General features: G+C 34.8%; 1 protein-coding gene across 1 annotated transcript in view; it reads left to right on the forward strand.

The window, feature by feature from the left end:
* Window positions 1-18,568, forward strand: part of LOC138697017 (gustatory receptor for sugar taste 64f-like) — a 70,272-nt gene that overhangs the window by 41,439 nt on the left and 10,265 nt on the right. Inside the window, exons 4-7 of the mRNA XM_069822610.1 lie at window positions 1,705-1,823; window positions 3,590-3,775; window positions 6,726-7,000; window positions 17,127-17,444. Of these exons, the coding sequence (XP_069678711.1) occupies window positions 1,705-1,823; window positions 3,590-3,775; window positions 6,726-7,000; window positions 17,127-17,444 (898 nt within the window). The remainder of the gene's footprint in view (window positions 1-1,704; window positions 1,824-3,589; window positions 3,776-6,725; window positions 7,001-17,126; window positions 17,445-18,568) is intronic.

The raw sequence follows: 18,568 nt of genomic DNA on the forward strand, positions 1-18,568 counted from the left end.
AGGCTATTCAGCTACCGCTGTATAGTGATTCGTTAATGTTTTCATGATGCTTGTACTGTAGACGTTATCAGTTGGAAAGCTGGCGAATAGGGGCGTGGTTTCAAGTAGCATTGGAGTGAGTAACACTTGATGCATTCCTGGTGCACTTTTCACAGGCCCGGTGAGGTGAGTCCAGTACAGTGGCGACTCGTAATATTTTTTGTATGTAGGATATGAGATTAATGACTAATGACCAAGACAGAAATTAGTAATAATAATAATAATAATAATAATAATAATAATAATAATAATAATAATAATAATAATAATAATAATAATAATAATAATAATAATAATACTTACTTATGGCTTTTAAGGAACTCGGAGGTTCATTGTCGCATTCACATAAGACCGACATCGGTACCTATCCTTGCAAGATTAATCAAGTTCCTACCATCATATCCCACCTCCCTCAAATCAATTTTAATAGTATCCTCCCATCTACGCCTCATCCTCCCAATTAACTGTCTACGCATTTCTGGATTCACCCATACGTGCTACATGCCCTGCCCATCTCAAAAGTCTGGATTTAATGTTCCTAATTATGTCAGGTGAAGAATACAATGCATGCAGTTCTGCGTTGTGTAACTTTTTCCATTCTCCTGTAACTTCATCCCTCTTAGCCTCAAATATTTTCCTAAGAATCTTATTCTGAAACACCCTTAATCTCTGTTCCTCTCTCAAAGTGAGATTCCAAGTTTCACAACCAATAATAATAATAATAATAATAATAATAATAATAATAATAATAATAATAATAATAATAGACCATGCAAAATCAATACAAGTAGGTCTATGTTAGTCTTTGACTCACCATTCTGGAACTGGCAATTTATTTGTAGTGAAGTTCGATTCTCCTCCCCATTTTAGTTGCCATTGTACTGTCCGATATTTACCGATGCTCCGTCGTACGTTTGCGCAGTTAATTTCTTTCTAAATTCAATTCTTCTAAATGATCAAATACAGCTTCAGATATTCTTTTGGCTGTCCTCTCATCTGAAACTCCAGTTAATCTTGTATTTATTATAGCTTATTTTATTCTTTGTGTATTTTCATTTTTTATGAATTTTATTTTTTATATTAATCATTTAAAATGATTTATTATTGCGTTTATTCTATTCTTTTAAAATGACCAATGAACTGCATTTAAGAAGGCTACAAAAGTACTTGAAAATTCGTATTGTAGTCTCTGACAGGGTCTCCACCACCCAGAAAGAAGGGTCGTAGTATTAGGATATATAGTCATATCCTCAAACGCGGTTAAACTTAAGCCATACCCCTTCCTCCGCACTCTCACCTGTCCTAACTTCACTGCTAGAAAAAACCGTTTGCTGTAAGACATTTGGATGTTTCCTCGGAAATTATTTCTGAGCTGAGCAGTGGCGACAACTCACGACAGAAAGTGGGAGCTTAAAGGAAATTATTACGTTGGGACGCATTGAAAATCAAAATATGCAATTAAAATGTTTTCTGTCCTTAGAGGCACGAAATTGAACTGTAGGATCATCCTCATATCTTTCATGGAGGAATCGCCACTGGTCCCGTACAATAGTGTTAACTGTGTAATTGGAAGTTAAATTATCATAATTTTAGAATACGTAATATGTAGAATTAATAGAATTATGATTATTATTTTCACCAACTTTCACGAGTGCTTCTTGTTAGGTTTTCGTGGCGAAGTGCGCGGGTGGTGTACAGCTTGGTGGCTGCGCTCTGCATGCTGGTCTTCGTGGTCCTCAGCTTCATCTTCTACCTCAGGGGACACTTCAACTTTGAGACCTCTGGTAAGTACAACGAAAGACCCAGTGCTGTAGAGTTTGCTTGCACCACGATCATTTCTGTCAGAACTGATGCAATGTACCGTCTTGTTTGGTATGACCTGAGAGACTGTCCATAATATTCCTAATATTCCTTGACTTTCTTTTTGTATTAGTCTACCAAAATATGATGCTTGCCAATTGCAGGGGACTTACTCCACGTGTTATATCTAAGTAGGTGAACATTGACTTTCTACCAAATCGACGGAGCAGTGTAATGAGAAAATTTGTTCCACCACCTGCCAGTCCGTTGCTAGTTGCTCGCCACGGTATTACCAATGACATCGACACTAAATAACCTAATAGTTGTCATAACGTTGTTAAATAATCAAATAAAACAGAAAACACTGGAACAACACTGAACACGGTGAAAATTTCAATCCGTATTTAACATGTCTTTAAATTTGTCTAAAGAATTACTTTGGAAAAATTAACGTAATGCAAGTCGTTGTGGAAATATAATAATAATAATAATAATAATAATAATAATAATAATAATAATAATAATAATAATAATAATAATAACAAATCTTTACTTTCTCGGGAAATTAATATATGAAAATTAAGATTCCAATTGAAAATCTTAGACACAAATGTTAGGTGGCTATTTAAAATATTTGCTTGAATTAATTTGCAAAAGTATGCAATCTGTACCGTTGACGTAGCTCAGTCGGTAGCGAAATGGACTCGAAATATGAGGTTCCGTCGGGAACGAGTTCGAATCCCGTTTGGCCTATAACCAGATCGGACACTTCCCGGTTTCTTCCAACTGTAAGGCGAATGCTAGGTAATCCTACGGGAGATTTTCGAAGTTATCTAAGCAAATAATGTCTCGCAATCACCAATTACAAAAAAGCACAATCATCCTTTAGTCCACACATGTGGAGTAACGGCTAGCGCGTCTGGCCGCGAAACCTGTTGGCCCGGGTTCGAATCCGGTCGGGGCAAGTTACCTGGTTGAGATTTATTTCCGGATTTTCCTTCAACACAATATGATCAAATGCTGGGTAACTAGCGGTGCTGGACCCCGGACTCATTTCACCGGCATTATCACCTTCACTTCATTCAAATGCTAAATAACCTGAGATGTTGATACAACGTTGTAAAATAACGTACTAAAAATCATCCTTCAGGCTGCGGTGCGTTCGGTACAGTAAAAAAAAGTTCAAAATTTTGCGGAAAGAGTAAGAAAACATATGTTTAATTTCTTTTATTAGTAGAATGCACATAATCTCTGTGTCTATAAAATTTTTAAAGCCACAAATAATAATTTGAAAGTCAAGATAGACACACCTGGTTTTTGTCTTTTAAAATACTTCTTGAAAACTGTTATAATTGCACCTTCATCTTGCCGGATCTGTATCTATATTGCACTACTGTTGATGTGGAACAAATAGTATGACCTTTTTTTCAGTATACATAGATGAGCGATTAAGTTTTTAGCAAGTGTGTGTTAATAGAATTACGCGTAGGCTTAATTACTTTCAGTATATTTATAAAGATCGAAATAACACTTTAAGTTTTTCATTGTGAATTTGCATTTACTACTTTAGAAACTGAACTCTTTATTGAAGGATCAACCAAACTTACCGTGAGCTCATTCAATCTTTTGCCCAGAGGTGATGCATGGTTTCCCGCTGTGCGGAGTCTTCATGAGACGGAACACCGCGTGAAAGACATCAGACACAAGGCTTTTCCACTATGAGAGCTGACAGCTGTGTTTAAATGCGTAGGCTCCCTGGTGTTCTACCTGTTGGGGTTCCTCTGTTGCGTCGTATTTCTGAGGCTCGCCGGCAGGTGGCCACAACTGGAGAAAGTGTGGCAGCAGGTGGAGCAGGAGCAAATCAGCTACAGGTGCCCCCAGCACTTGCACCTCAAGATCAAGCTGACAATGACTGCCACATTGATTGTCGCTCTTTGTAAGTTATTAAACAATACACGATTTTTGGAACTACAGTTAAATGGACACAAAAAATGACCAATCTCGTGTAGTGTGAATTTGTGTATGTCTACTTCGGGTAGCGCCTGGTTCATGCGATTAAGAAAAGGATGTTTATTTGTATCTGAATTACCTCTTGAATATATCTTGTTTTATATTAGGATAGTTACACAAGATAGAAAAGAACCTGCGCCACAGACCATTTCTCGGTACTGCGCAGAACGTAGTGGTGGGGATCAGTTTTGTTCTAGAGCCGCTCCGTGACAGATCGTCTCGCATCAAGAACGTTTTACACAGTACTGTATTTTGTGATTCTGAGTATTTGTAAATTACTGATTTAAGCTAACAAGCAAACATTCTCATGGTGGCAGATAAATAAGTTATGTTTTATTCTTCCACTGTGTTAATAATGTCAAAACAAGTGTTTATAAAAGTTTGGCCACTGGAGAGCAATTACGAGGGTCGTCCGTAAGATAAGATCCCCGTTTACTGAAAAAAAAAATACAATTTCATGCAAAGATTTATTGGAACAGGTACAGTAATTGTTGAAATACTTTTCAACATATTCCGCACCGAAATTGAGACATTTGTCATAGCATACGTATAATATTTAACACTCGAAAGCTGTATAATACATATTCCAAAGAAACTTAGTTTATTGCAGGAAAAACTGAATAAACACCAACTCTTTTGTTTCAATGGACGATTTATTTGTTTACTATGACATTGAAATTAACAATTGACATTCTATAGATGCTTACGTCAAAGGGCAGTGGACTTACGGAACGCTACCGAATATCGTAGTCTCGTAGAATAGGAAACACGCAACCAAACCAAAGATTTTCATAGCGATGAATGCTAATAATAAAACTATCGTGCAGTAAATATTATTGGAAAATGTTACATATATCACAAGCTGTAGTAGCCGTTTTCCTTATAATAGGCTAATTGGGAAACAGATGCACGTGTTGAAATATTACGTATACACAAGATATCAGAGAAAGTAAATCGATAATGAAGAGGATTTTTTGTTTTCACGAGAAATGGAAGTGAATGACTGTGTTTCTGAAGTGGCTGGATAATCTTACTTCTTGTATTAACAATAAAAACCTCGTTGTTTCAGAGCCTTAATTATTTAATTGTCACGTGAATATGCTCGAGATTATGCAAATTTTAACTATCCAGGAGAAACGTACCTGTATAAGTACTATGAAAACGACTGTAGTCGAGTCTCCACTGTAGTTTGGAGCGTGGGCTGTGCACTAAAGAGAAATGGAACTGTTCGTATAACAGGGATTAGCATTGCTTCTGTGGGTAATTGTATCACAGTCTAATATAGATAGTCACGAAGCTTGGGATGATTTTTTGCATTTCTCGCGATAGTTGCTAGCCGCTTGGAGCGCTGCGAGTACTAGGAACAACAGACTGTGTCACTGGCATCGTGATCTAATACAGGCCATGTGACTCGCTTAACTCGATCATGAAGGGCGGCGTTTCAACCATATAAATTAATTGGAATGCATAAAGAGTAACATATATTTCTCTAAAATGTAGTGTAATTGCATTAATAAAGTTTAAAACTATGATTAGGAGACACTTCAGACATAATTCCTTGCGAGTTAAGGTGTAATATTATTTTTGGTGTGAAAATTACGTTCTTCATATGCGTAATACCTGCCTTTATTTCGATTAAATATTGCGAAATTCTTGTACATTCATTTATGCACGATTCAATAATTTTCAGTTGCACCGCACGAATATTTAGATATGTTGAAATTATAGGTTATGTTTACTGTACCAGTTGCCCCTTTCTGTCTAATTTTAGTGGTCTCCAATGCCCTGGCACTAAATATGTAGGTTATGTCATATGGACATTATTGGTTATGTTTACTATATTTAACTTATATTGCTATATTCGCAATTATACATTATAATTAAACATAATGTCATTTATGACACCCGTCACATTCTATTTGTCTGTATTTTAATACTACAATTGAGTACTGAATTATTATATTTATCTACTACCTAAGAGGCGAAGTAACAATCGTACGTACACTAATTTCATAGGAGTGGTATGGTAAATTTTTTGTCTACAACTAAGGAAGGTAGATGTGCTAAATTAAAATCACGATATAAAATGATTTTTATTGAACCTCAAAATAGCTTCCATTCTAAACTTAAAATGTTGATGCGAACAGATTATGTTAATACGTAAAATTCTCTTCATATTAAAATAACACAGCTTTGTAATTATTTCTGCAACATATTATGCAACAAGAAGTAAACGGAACTTATGGACACATTACACTAAATAAAGCTTAGCAATGATACGCAATAAAGTTATAATATAATATTTCACTGAGCTCCATACACTGAAATAGAAAACCCGAACAAACATTACGGCCTGGTCTAGATCGAAAAGGCATTGACTGTGCCGTATTTCGCTTTGTTGTGTAAAGTTGTGTAAACTGTGAAATGTTCGTTATCGGTTGTAATAACTGTAAATGGCTAAAATACAATAATTTGAGTAATAATATGGGACAAGGAGACATTTGTGGTACTATAAATACTGTAAGAAAAAAAGGACAGATTTATCCTTCTTCTGAAAGACCCAGGAAGGTGAGTTTATAAAATATAATATATACTTTATGAAAATAATATATAAACCTTATGTATTTCACATTTCAATAGTGGAAGGAAGGTGTTAATTTTTTCAAAAGAATACGATATCGAAAGTACAATACATTTTATCGTCTGCTGGGGAAAGGGACTGTGATGAGGCGATAGTAGCGATCCTGGTGGTCAGCAACTATCTATGTTTGCATATTTAGTAAGTATTGAGCTTCGTGATTGTATATAGTAGACTGTGATTGTATGTTAGTCACTCTTTAAATCAATTTCTTCTCTGGCATGGCCATTCGTTGCAGTGGAACACCTACTAGCCAAGTACACAGTGTTGTCAGAGGTAGCAGCGTGTTCCAGAAGTTATGCAGACACGATCCGCCGCTACTATCTCCAGGACTACCAACATGTGTTCCTCTTCGTTCGATTCTCGTTCCCTGTTGCTGTCCTTAGTGAGATCATCAATATATTCGCATCATTTTATTGGAATTTCATCGATCTCTTCGTCGCAATCGTCAGCATCGCCCTCTCCAGTCGATTCAGCATGCTTAATAAGCATCTTGCCTCGGCTTCCGGAAAGGTGAGCCTTTATAATTTGTTGCATTATATTTTATAAAGAAAGCTTCGACAATAATTGGATCGAAACCTTCCTTGCATGTTGTACACGGCTGGGTACTGTAAAAGAAATAATTAGAGATCCAGTATTTCCGTATCTTATATAATACAAAAATTCAAGACGTATTTATATTTCAAAATAGTCCCCCAGCTTAACAAAAAATAGATTCTCTTGCTATAATTATTAATACACAAATTCATAGTCTTAATAAAATTAATTCAAAAGAAATTAAACCTATTTTTAACTGAAACCAAAAAGAGGTATATTACTGTTAATAACTCAAATTTCAAATTCAAATTCAAATTTATTTACAATTTACATTTGAAATGAATACATATGAATAGATACCCGAAATGGGCATATGCTCGTGCTCGGGTACAGTCCAGTAGCCTACATAAATTTTAAACAAAGATCAAATAACAATGCTGATGATAGAAATAATAGTAACAGCAGCAGCAACAACAACGACAACAACAACATTAATAATAATAATAATAATAATAATAATAATAATAATAATAATAATAATAATAATAATAGAATAATCGTGACGGAGATGATGCAAAGATAGTAACACAAAATAATTCATTAATAATAATAATAATAATAATAATAATAATAATAATAATAATAATAATAATAATAATATTAGTGATAATACAAAAATATTTACAATAATAAAATAAATACTAAGACGGATAAAATAAAATATAAAACCACTACCGAGAGTTAACACAACTTAAATAAGCATATAATAATCGGAAAAAAATGACGAACTCGAAAATCAACAGAAAAGTTCGTTGTATCGCAGACGACAGCAACCGCCATATTGACATTGTATTGTGCATTAATGGTAGTAGGGGGGAGCCGAAAGTCTACGTAACTGCCGTTCTCTTCGAATCTTCTCGTACAATCATGGGAAGTTAATGCTGCAAAAACAAAATGTCTACGAGCCAAATAGTTCATTATTACCAGGATAAATACACATAATACTGAAATAATTAATCAATGTTCAGTTATAGATCTCCCCTTTTGTGCAAGAGGTATCATATCAAAATATTTTATGAATGGCGGGGAAAATATAAATTTCAAGAACTCTCCAGTGAAAATAAAATTAAATTGTATATTCCAGTTAAGGAAATGTGTAGAACAATAGCTATAATTAATAAACCCAATATTCTCTTAATTACATTAAATCTATACTCACCTATATTAAACAAACTTAATATATTAAAATCACCACATAAAATGTAATAAAATAAACTAAAAGAATAACAAAGAGTCAGGCATATTTGATTCGTTGTGCAAACATTTCCACATTTTCTTTCATCACCTTAAGCCTTTTTCAGTAGTTCAGACAGGTGATACTATAATGAAATTAAATCCGAGCTATGTGGCAGCATTTCCCAGTCAAGCTCTGTAACAGTGAGGACGGACGTTGTCATGAAGGAAGATGATACCTTTAGCTTACAAAGACTACTGTATTACACTACATTTATTGCGTGCTGATCTGAGCTTCTTCGTCCTCACTAAGGGCATAAACAACTACAGAAGCATTTAGTTACGAATGCACGTTTATTTATTTTTATTTATTTATTTTTATTTATTTATATACTTACTTATTTACTTATTTATTTATTTATTTGTTTATTTAACCTGGTAGCGATAAGACCATCAGGCCTTCTCTTCCCCTCTACCAGGTGATTACAACTACAATATTAAGAATACAATTACAGTTATAATTACAATTAATATTAAATTTACAATAAAAATCAAAGTATTAAAAGATTAACAGATTAATAAAAGCTAGACAGTTTATTGTAAAAGTTAAGAAGAGAGAAACATTTTTTTTTATTAATTAAGTAAAAATTAAACCTACTATACGCAGTAAGAAAATGCTTAATAAGTACGCTTTTGAATGCTACTAAATTCCGCCAGTCTCTGATGTCACTGGGTAAGATATTCCACAAGCGCGAGAGCGAGATTGTGTATGATGATGAATACGATGATGTCTTACTACGTGTTGGTATGGCTAGTATGCGGCCATTTTGCGTGCGTGTGAAGAGATTATGATGACAGGTAACTGAAACGGGAGGCAAGGTAGGTAGGTGTATAGGTGTGAAGGACTTGGAAAAGGAGAACAAGAGAATGAAAATTTCTACGTTCGTTAAGCCGTAGCCAGTTTAGAGTTTGGAAGGATGGAATAATGTGGTCAGCGCGACGGACATCGCAGACGAAGCGAACACAAGAATTAAGAACACGTTGTGCTTTATATATACGAGAAATTACCACAGGAGACCGCAGTTGATGAAAAGACTCACGATGCTGCAAACCCAGCTTTCTCCAGTCTTTCCTATTTTATGCCTTCCTCTTAGTTTCCTCATATGCATATATCTTAATGTCGTCTATCATCTGATATCTTCTTCTACCTCGAACTCTTCTCCCGTTCACCATTCCTTACAGTGCATTCTTCAGTAGGCAGTTTCTTCTCAGCCAATGACCCAACCAATTCCTTTTCCTCTTCCTGATCAGTTTCAGCATCATTCTTTCTTCACCCACTCTCCCCAACAAGCTTCATTTATTATTCTATCTGTCCACTTCACATGGTCCACTCTTCTCCATATCCACATTTCAAATGCTTCTATTCGCTTCTCTTCACTTCGTCGTAATGTCCATGTTTCTGCCTCATACAATGTCATACTTCATACAAAGCACTTCACTAGTCTCTTCCTTAGTTCTTTTTCCAGAGGTCCGCAGAAGATGCTTGTTTTTCTATTTAAAGCTTCCTTGGCCATTGCTATCCTCCTTTTGACTTCCTGGCAGCAGCTCATGTTACTGTTTATAGTACACCCCAAGTATTTGAAGCTGTCCACTTGCTCTACTGCCTCATTTAGAATTCGCAAGTTTATCTTCTTTATTTTTCTTCCTATGACCATGCTCTTCGTCTTATTTGCATTTATCTTCATCCCATACTGCTCACAGCTGTCATTTAGCTCCAGTAGCATATCCTTCAGTATCATCTTCTCTTCTGCTAACAACGCCATATCATCAGCAAATCTTATGCACTTTATTCTTCTTTCTTTACTATCACTCTTCCCATGTTCTGAAAAGAGTTCTTTACTAAATCCTCCAAGTAGATGTTGAACAGGGTAGGTGATAAAGGATATCCTTGATGTACTCCTCTCCCAATTTCACTTCCTTCTGACATTTCTTCTCCTCTCCTGGCTTTCACTCGTTTCATTTAAAGATTACTGAACAGTCTTCTCTCTTTCAATCCACACCAATTTTCTTTAGGATCATTTTTAATTTATTCCAATCCACTCTGTCAAAAGCCTTTTCTAGGTCTACAAATACTACATACGAGCTATTCCATCTCAAATCGACCGAAATATAGAGAAAATTGACCTTACAATTTCTAAATACAATGAAACTTTTTTTTTGTACATAGAGAACTGTGATACAATGCTTTGTGGAAAGTTTGAGGCATCAGAACTTCATAGTGTTTAAATTAAAAATATTTAAATTTATCGTATTTTCATAAAATTAGCAACTTTAAACTCTTGTAGCTCCGAAACCCTTTCCCCCATTGATCAAAATCATGGTTTATTTTGATGCTGAGATATTAAAGTTTATATTGACATATAAACAGATTTCCTTACTTTTTATGGAAATGGAGAAATTTAGATTTTTCCTCATTAAGACTCCTTTGGCTAGGAAAAAATATTTAAAAAAAATATATAGTTAGATTCTGCATTGAAAGTACAAATAAACACATATTTTTTACTGATGGTATGTTGATAAGAAAGTATTGAGAATATCAAATAAAGAAAATAAATGGTACGCGCGTGAACTAACCAGCTGACTGTGAGACGGGAGTTAGCCCCGAGACAAGCAAGGCCAGGAGACAAACACGTGATGTGTCGTCTAGCAGCGCATGGCTGTGCTAGTTTTATCACAGGTTTTCATAAACAAAGGAGTAAAATGACGCCCAACGCTCGCTTATCTTCAGCTCTCGGCCAGTGCGTGCGGTATTCGCCGTTCAAGTCTAGGCGTGTGAAAATAATCTATTTAATACCATCGAAACTTATTGCCGTACCACTAAGCAAACAATGCCGAATCCCTATTAATAATGCAAGGTTTTTTCTTAATATTTTTTTTTTACATTTTTACAAATGGCCAAAAAGCCTAAAAGCAAGTAAAATCAGATTATCTATCTCTTTGTACAATACAAATAAGAATTACTTCTTAACATAACCTACCAAATGTCAGCTTTAAAATAAGCTCTCGTTCAGTGTTCTGCAGTACATGGTTCCAGAATTCTGAGCGCTGAAAGAGGCTTGTTTTTATAAAATACGCTAAATTTGTCGCTCAATAATACGAAAACCGTTTGACTTTCGATAGTATATTTTTAAAAATGCATTCCCCTCAGCACCTTGTATAAGTAGGGAAAAAATTAGAGTATAAAAAAATGCGAGGTTTCTTACTGATTGATTTCATATGGAATAGCCCATACTCTTATTTATTCTTCTCTAGGTATCTTTCGCCGATTGTCCGCAGCAGTTGAATTGCATCTCTCGTATTTTTTTCCTTCCTGAAGCCAAACTACTGTTTTTCCAACTCTGTCCACACCTCTGGAGTAACGGTTAGCGCGTCTGGCCGTGAAACCAGGTGACCCGGGTTTGATTCCCGGTCGGAGCAAGTTACCTGGTTGAGTTTTTTTCCGGAGTCTTCTCTCAACCCATTGTGAGCAAATGCTAGGTAACTTTCGGTGCTGGACCCCGGACTCATTTCACCGGCATTATTACTTTCATCTCATTCAGACGCTAAATAACCTAAGATGTTGATAAAGCGTCGTAAAATAACCTACTTAGTATTATTAACCTACTTCTTCCAATTGTTCTTCCATCTTAGAATATAAACGTTGATTCAGAATTCGCAAGAGAATCTTCGCTGAGTGCGATATCAGATTGATAGTCCAGAACTCCTTACATTTCTTGGAATTATTTTTCTTCAGTATTGTAATCAACACTGTCTCTGTAAAATTTTCAGGCCAGTCGCCTTTTTCATATATTTCGTTGCATAATGATAGAATTTGCCTCTTGTCTTCACCCAAGCATTTTACTAATTCAATGGGGATTCCATCAGCTCCTGTTGCTTTCCCATTCTTAATTTCCTTAAGCACTAGTTCAACTTCTTCGCTTAAAATTGAAAATCCTTTTTCGTCTTTTGATACGGCTTCTTCGTCTTCCATAGCTAAGTCATCTGGACTTGTCTCATATAACTCTTCTACATATTTCGTCCATCTGTTTAGTATCCCTTGTTTGTCTGTAGCTAAGGATATATATATATATATATATATATATATATATATATATATATATATATATACAGTATATATGCTATATGTGGTATCTCAAATTTTTTTACAATTTTTTTACAATTTTTTTTCTCTCTTTTTTACAATTTTTTTTTACAATTTTTATTTACAATTTACATTTGAATTTACATTTGGATAGATACCCGAAATGAGCATATGCTCGTGCTCGGGTACAGTCCAGTAGTCTACATAAATTTTACAGGTTTCAAATAATAATGCTGATGATATAAAATAATAGTAATAATAATAATAATAATAATAATAATAATGATAATAATAATAACAGAATAATCGTGACAGAAATTATACAAAGATTGTAATACAAAATAATTCATTAATAATAATAATAATAATAATAATAATAATAATAATAATAATAATAATAATAGTGATAAAACAAAAATATTTACAATAATAAAATAAATACTAAGACGGATAAAATAAAATATAAAACCACTAGCGAGAGTTAACACAACTTAAAAAAGCATATAATAATCGGAAAAAATGCCAAACTCGAAAATCAACAGAAAAGTTCGTTGTATCGCAGACGACAGCAACCGCCGTATTGACATTGTGTTGTGCATTAATGGTAGTAGTGGGGAGCTGAAAGTCTACGTTACTGCCGTTCTCTTCGAATCTTCTCGTACAATCATGGGAAGTTAATGCTGTAAAAACAAAATGTCTACGAGTCAAACTGTTCATTATTACCAGAATAAATACAAATAATACTGAAATATATTAATCGAGTTTCAGTTATAGATCTCTCCTTTTGTGCAAGAGGTATCATATCAAAATATTTTATGAATGGCGGGGAAAATATAAATTTCAATAACTTTCTAGTGACAAGTACAATCAAGTGTATCTGCGGCTATGCTAAGGAATCATTTATTGGAGATATACACTGTTATTAATTAAGAAAATGATCTATTTATGTTTATTACAATGTTTTATCTTATAGGTTACATGTATCAGATAAATACAATAAAAATTAGTACCATACAATGCTAGTAACACTTAAAAATTATAATAAAAATTATCAAATATCATACAAACATTTTCACTTTATTTTTAAACTTAAGAATGTGTAAATTTCTTAGGTCTGGATTATTTTTCAATACTGAATTGTATAGTCTTGGTCCATAATTCCTACTGTGTCTTAATCCAGCTGTAGTGTGGCATTTAGGTTCTGCCAAAAGAGTTGGGACATTTCTTCTGGTGTTGTGTATATGTTTTTTAGTTATAAAATTCATTCGATTTTTGTGAAAATAAGTTAGTAATGTATGTTTATATATTTTCTCAATTTTTAGTACTTGGAATTCAGAATAAATAAATTGTGTCGGATAATCAAGTGGTTTATGCAGACAAATTTTGATGATACGTTTTTGTAGTAATATTAATGTAGTTAAGATAGTCTTTGTCATTCCACCCCATCCTATTATTCCGTAATGAATGACTGATTGAAACAAGGCTAGATAAACAACACGGAGAACATATCGGCATATATGCACGAAGGGTTACAAAGTTGTGAATTGTTTTCCGTAACCTATTACATAAATATGTTACATGTTTATTCCATCTCAAATGTTGATCAATGATAACACCTAAGTATTGTATTTGCGTGGATTCTGTCAAGGAAGAGCAATTGCAATCAATCAAGTTTATGTTACTGCAATTGTGTATTTTTAAATTTGTATCCTTATCGAGTTTTATTTTTCTCAGACTAGAAGCTGTTAATATAAAAGGAACTGCAGTTGTTTTTGAAATGTTCAATGAGAGAAAATTTTCATCTAACCATTTCTTAATTATATTTATACCTCTATTAGCATTTAGGTAGGCATCATTCCAATTCGATCCACTAAAAATTACGGCTGTATCATCGGCATATGCAAATATATCTCCAGATGTGTTTCCTATATCAATATTCAGCAAGTCATTGATGTATATTAAAAATAGTAGTGGGCCTAAAACTGTACCTTGTGGCACACCTATATTTATATTACGAATTTCACTGTGTTGGTCGTTAAATTTCGTTAATTGGGATCTGTTGCTCAAGTATGACTTAAATAAATTTAAAGCGATTCCTTTAATACCGTAGGCATGAAGTTTAGAAGTGAGTATATTATGGTCCACAGTATCGAAGGCTTTCTGAATATCTAGAAAAACTCCTAAACATTTTTTACCCGAGTCTAATTCTTTGATAATCCTTGATGTTACGTTCATAATAGCGTCGTCCGTGCTCATGTTAGTACGGAATCCAAACTGCTTTTGACTTAATAGACTGTTTTTTTCTAAGAAATTAATTAGCCTGCTTTTAATACATTTTTCTAATAGTTTAGAGAGACTTGGTAAGAGTGAGATGGGTCTGTAGTTACTGAGATTGTTTCTGTCAACAGATTTGTATATAGGTATTACTACAGCACATTTAAGATCAGTTGGAAATACACCTTGTGATAAACACAAATTAAAGACATGGGTTAGTGGTTTCGATATGGGTTCAATAATCATTTTGAGTGTTCTAGTAGTGATACCATCAACACCCGGAGCCACATTATTTTTTAAAGTTTTAGCAATAGTTATAATTTCTTTATCAGTTACGGGAAATATGAACATTGATGATGGTGGTGGTGGTGGTGGTGGTGATGATGATGATGATGATAATGATGATGATGGATAAGAAAAGGAAGAAGATAGTCTTGGGTTTTTGTTAATTTTTGATGCTATATCGTGTCCTATGTTTGTAAAATGAGCATTGAATTCGTTTGCAATATAATAATGATTCTTAATAATTAAGCCATCTTTATTTACTATTTCCATAATACTGCAGCTTTTATTTGTTGAAACGTTAGTAGCTTCGTTAATAGTCTGCCAAAATCTTTTGGGGTCATTCCTATTGTTGACAAATTTCTCTGAGTAGTAACTAACTTTCATATTTTTTATAACGCAAGTTAAGATATTTCTGTACCTTTTATATTTTTTTGATAAATCTTCATTCAAAGGTTCACGTTTTACTTTTTTGGCTAGTCTGTCTCTTGTGCGGATTGATTTAACAATAACCGAAGTAATCCAGGGTTTTATTTTTTTATATTTTTACTGGGTACATTATTACAAGTATGAAAGGTATATTTAGTTATAATATCGCGGAGTATTTTGTAAAAATTTTGAAAACTAACTTCAGCGTTTTGGCAATCAAAAACCGTTTCCCAGGTCTCTGAGCTAATATTTGCGACTAAGTCTTTGTAATTAATATGTTGCTTGCAATTATTATGTGAATTTATGATGGGATCCTTAATAATATATTTAGTAGTGATAGTGACTAGTCCAAATACCATATAATGGTCTGTAATGGCACTATTATACACTCCAGATTTGAAATCTAAGTTAATAGGTGTTTTGAAGAATATATGATCAAGGCATGCATTATATCGAGTAGGAGCATTTAAGTATTTCAAAAAACCATATTCATGCATAATATTCAAATATCTGTTGCCAGAGTTATCTAAATTGTGTTCTAAAATTTGAATATTAATGTCACCTAAAATAATATGAAAATGAAATTAATAAACGATTATTTTGTTTTATGTCATAAAAGAGAGCTTTATGATAATTATACTAGTATACGTAAAGTAATGACACTACAGAATACAATGCAGCAGACTGTTCCTTGCGATCAAGTTGTAATAATTATGTCACCTTCTTACCTCCTTTCTATGTCTTAAATGAAAGTTTTACGATAATTATGTTAGTATAAAATAAATAAACTACAGAACACAGTGCAACAATAGTACATTATGCAACGAGCCTATAATGGTAGTAATTAAGACTCGATTATGTTTATGAAACGAGCGCAAGCGAGTTTCATAATTGTCATACCAGCGTCTTAATTACAATTATAGACAAGTTTCATACGACTTTTTATGCTCGACCATATTTCTAACTTGATATTATTCAGAAGTATTCATTTTATTCTTATCTGACTGATGAGCGGAACTGACCTTGTGGAATAGCTCGTAAATTGTGAGATGTGCGCAGACGCGAAAGTATTGATTTTTTCCGAGGAACAAATGTCCACATTGACCTTGATATAATCTAGAGAGTAAAATATACATTAACCTTGATATAACCTTGAAATTGGTTTAGACATTGAAAAACGAGATGACAAATAGAATTTATTTGAATACTATTTACAATTAACGCTAATTGTTATAGTAACAGAACATAACCTTCTGCGACAGTATTGGATTTTCAGCCTCCGTGACGTTTCGCTATTTGTCTTTCGATTGCATATCCGAGAATAATCGATACTTGCGCTTTCATATTGCTACAATGGTGCTTTCTGATTGGTGGAACACCTGAAATTTAATGAATAGGTGTACTTTAATGAGGTCCATTAAAGGGCTGCTACCAGGTGTATATTTACTACATTTCGGCATGGTCGAGCATAAATTATTACTTGCGCTCAAGTTGTAATAATTACGTCATCTTTGTTATCTTCTGTTCATACTGCAGATTGGTTATTTTTCACATATTACTATATGTTGTTATAGCACGACTTTCTCACAATTTTTCATGGAAGTGAATCGCATTCGATCGTCAGGCGAACATGTTACAATCTAGTTAAAACTGGCAGCCTCCATAAATATTGCGTTGCTCTTCATACTGATAAGAACAAAGTGTAACGAAAAAAACCTTATTTTCGTCCATATGACATTGTAGCTACGGCCGGAGCTTTTTTGGAAGGCGGCGCGCGAGGACTACAACCGATTATCAGGCCTCACAAAACTGCTGGACTCTTGCGTGTCCGGCATGGTACTACTGTCCTTCGCCACCAACATGATCTTCATCTGCCAGCAGCTCTACAATACGCTCAGGAGGTCCGTTAGCACCACCAAGCTGATCTACTTCTTCGTGTCCTTCGGCTACATGCTGTTCCGCACCATGCTCGTGTCCATCTGTGCGGCCGACATCTACGAGGAGAGCCGCGCCGCCAGGACATTCCTCTACTCCGTACCCAGCGAGAGCTACAAGCTCGAGGTAGGCCTACAATAGTGATGAAGTGTAATTTTAAGACCTGTTATTTTGTCTCTATGATATGTTTGTCCCTGGTTCTGACTGACAAGGGAGGCTCATCAAGTGATAATGGATTCTTACAACGATTTTTGTCCCATACTTTCCAATGACCAAAATTGAAGATCAATTTGGTGAATACAAATACAGGGTGTTTCAAAAATACGGTGCATAATTTCAGGTATGTATTTCCCACATGTAGACAATCAAAATATTTCATTACAACATGTGTCCGGAAATGCTTTATTTCCGAGTTATGGCCTTCACAACATTGAAATTCACAGGAACGTTTTTCTTTCCGTAGGTCGTTGCCGTTAAAGGAGACATTAAGAGGGCACTCTGACAGTTCATTCCGAGGCGAAGGTTACATTCAGTGTTGTGTAGGCTTTAGACTGTACGACAAGTATTCAAATCAAGAGCTGGCAGAGATACACTTCATGTACGGTAAGGCGGACGGCAATGCTGGGCTGGCTCGTCGTTTGACCAGGAGAGGTACCCACAGCGACAATGTCCAGATCGGAAGACATTTGTACGTCTCCATTACCGTCTGTGCGAGTATGGAAAATTTAACTCTCCTGGTTTGGGAAGGGGACGACCAAGATCTACAACTCCAGAAGTACAGGAGGAGATTCTGGAGGCTGTGAATATGACTCTTTCTATCAGTACACGAAGGATAGCATTGCAAGTCAATGTTCCTCATACGACTGTCTGGAGACTGTTGAAAGAGTATCAATTGTATCCTTATCATTTGCAACGTGTACAGGCCCTGTAACCAGCAGATTACCCTGCACGAGTTAGGTTCTGTCAGTGGTTCTTGCAGCAGTGTGGTGTAAATCCGAACTTTCCTGCCTTAGTATTATTTACAGATGAAGCACAGTTCACACGAAATGGCATAACAAATTTCCACAATCAGCATGTATGGGCGTATGAAAACCCACGTGCAACTGTTCCATCTCATCACCAGGTGCGGTTCTCCCTCAACATGTGGGCCGGTATCATTGGTGATCGATTAGTTGGACCCCATGTACTTGTAAACAGACTTACGGGGCAGGCGTACACAAACTTCCTGGAAAACACCATATCTCATGTTT

This window comes from Periplaneta americana, chromosome 3, assembly GCF_040183065.1.
Source record: "Periplaneta americana isolate PAMFEO1 chromosome 3, P.americana_PAMFEO1_priV1, whole genome shotgun sequence".
Taxonomy (NCBI): domain Eukaryota; kingdom Metazoa; phylum Arthropoda; class Insecta; order Blattodea; family Blattidae; genus Periplaneta; species Periplaneta americana.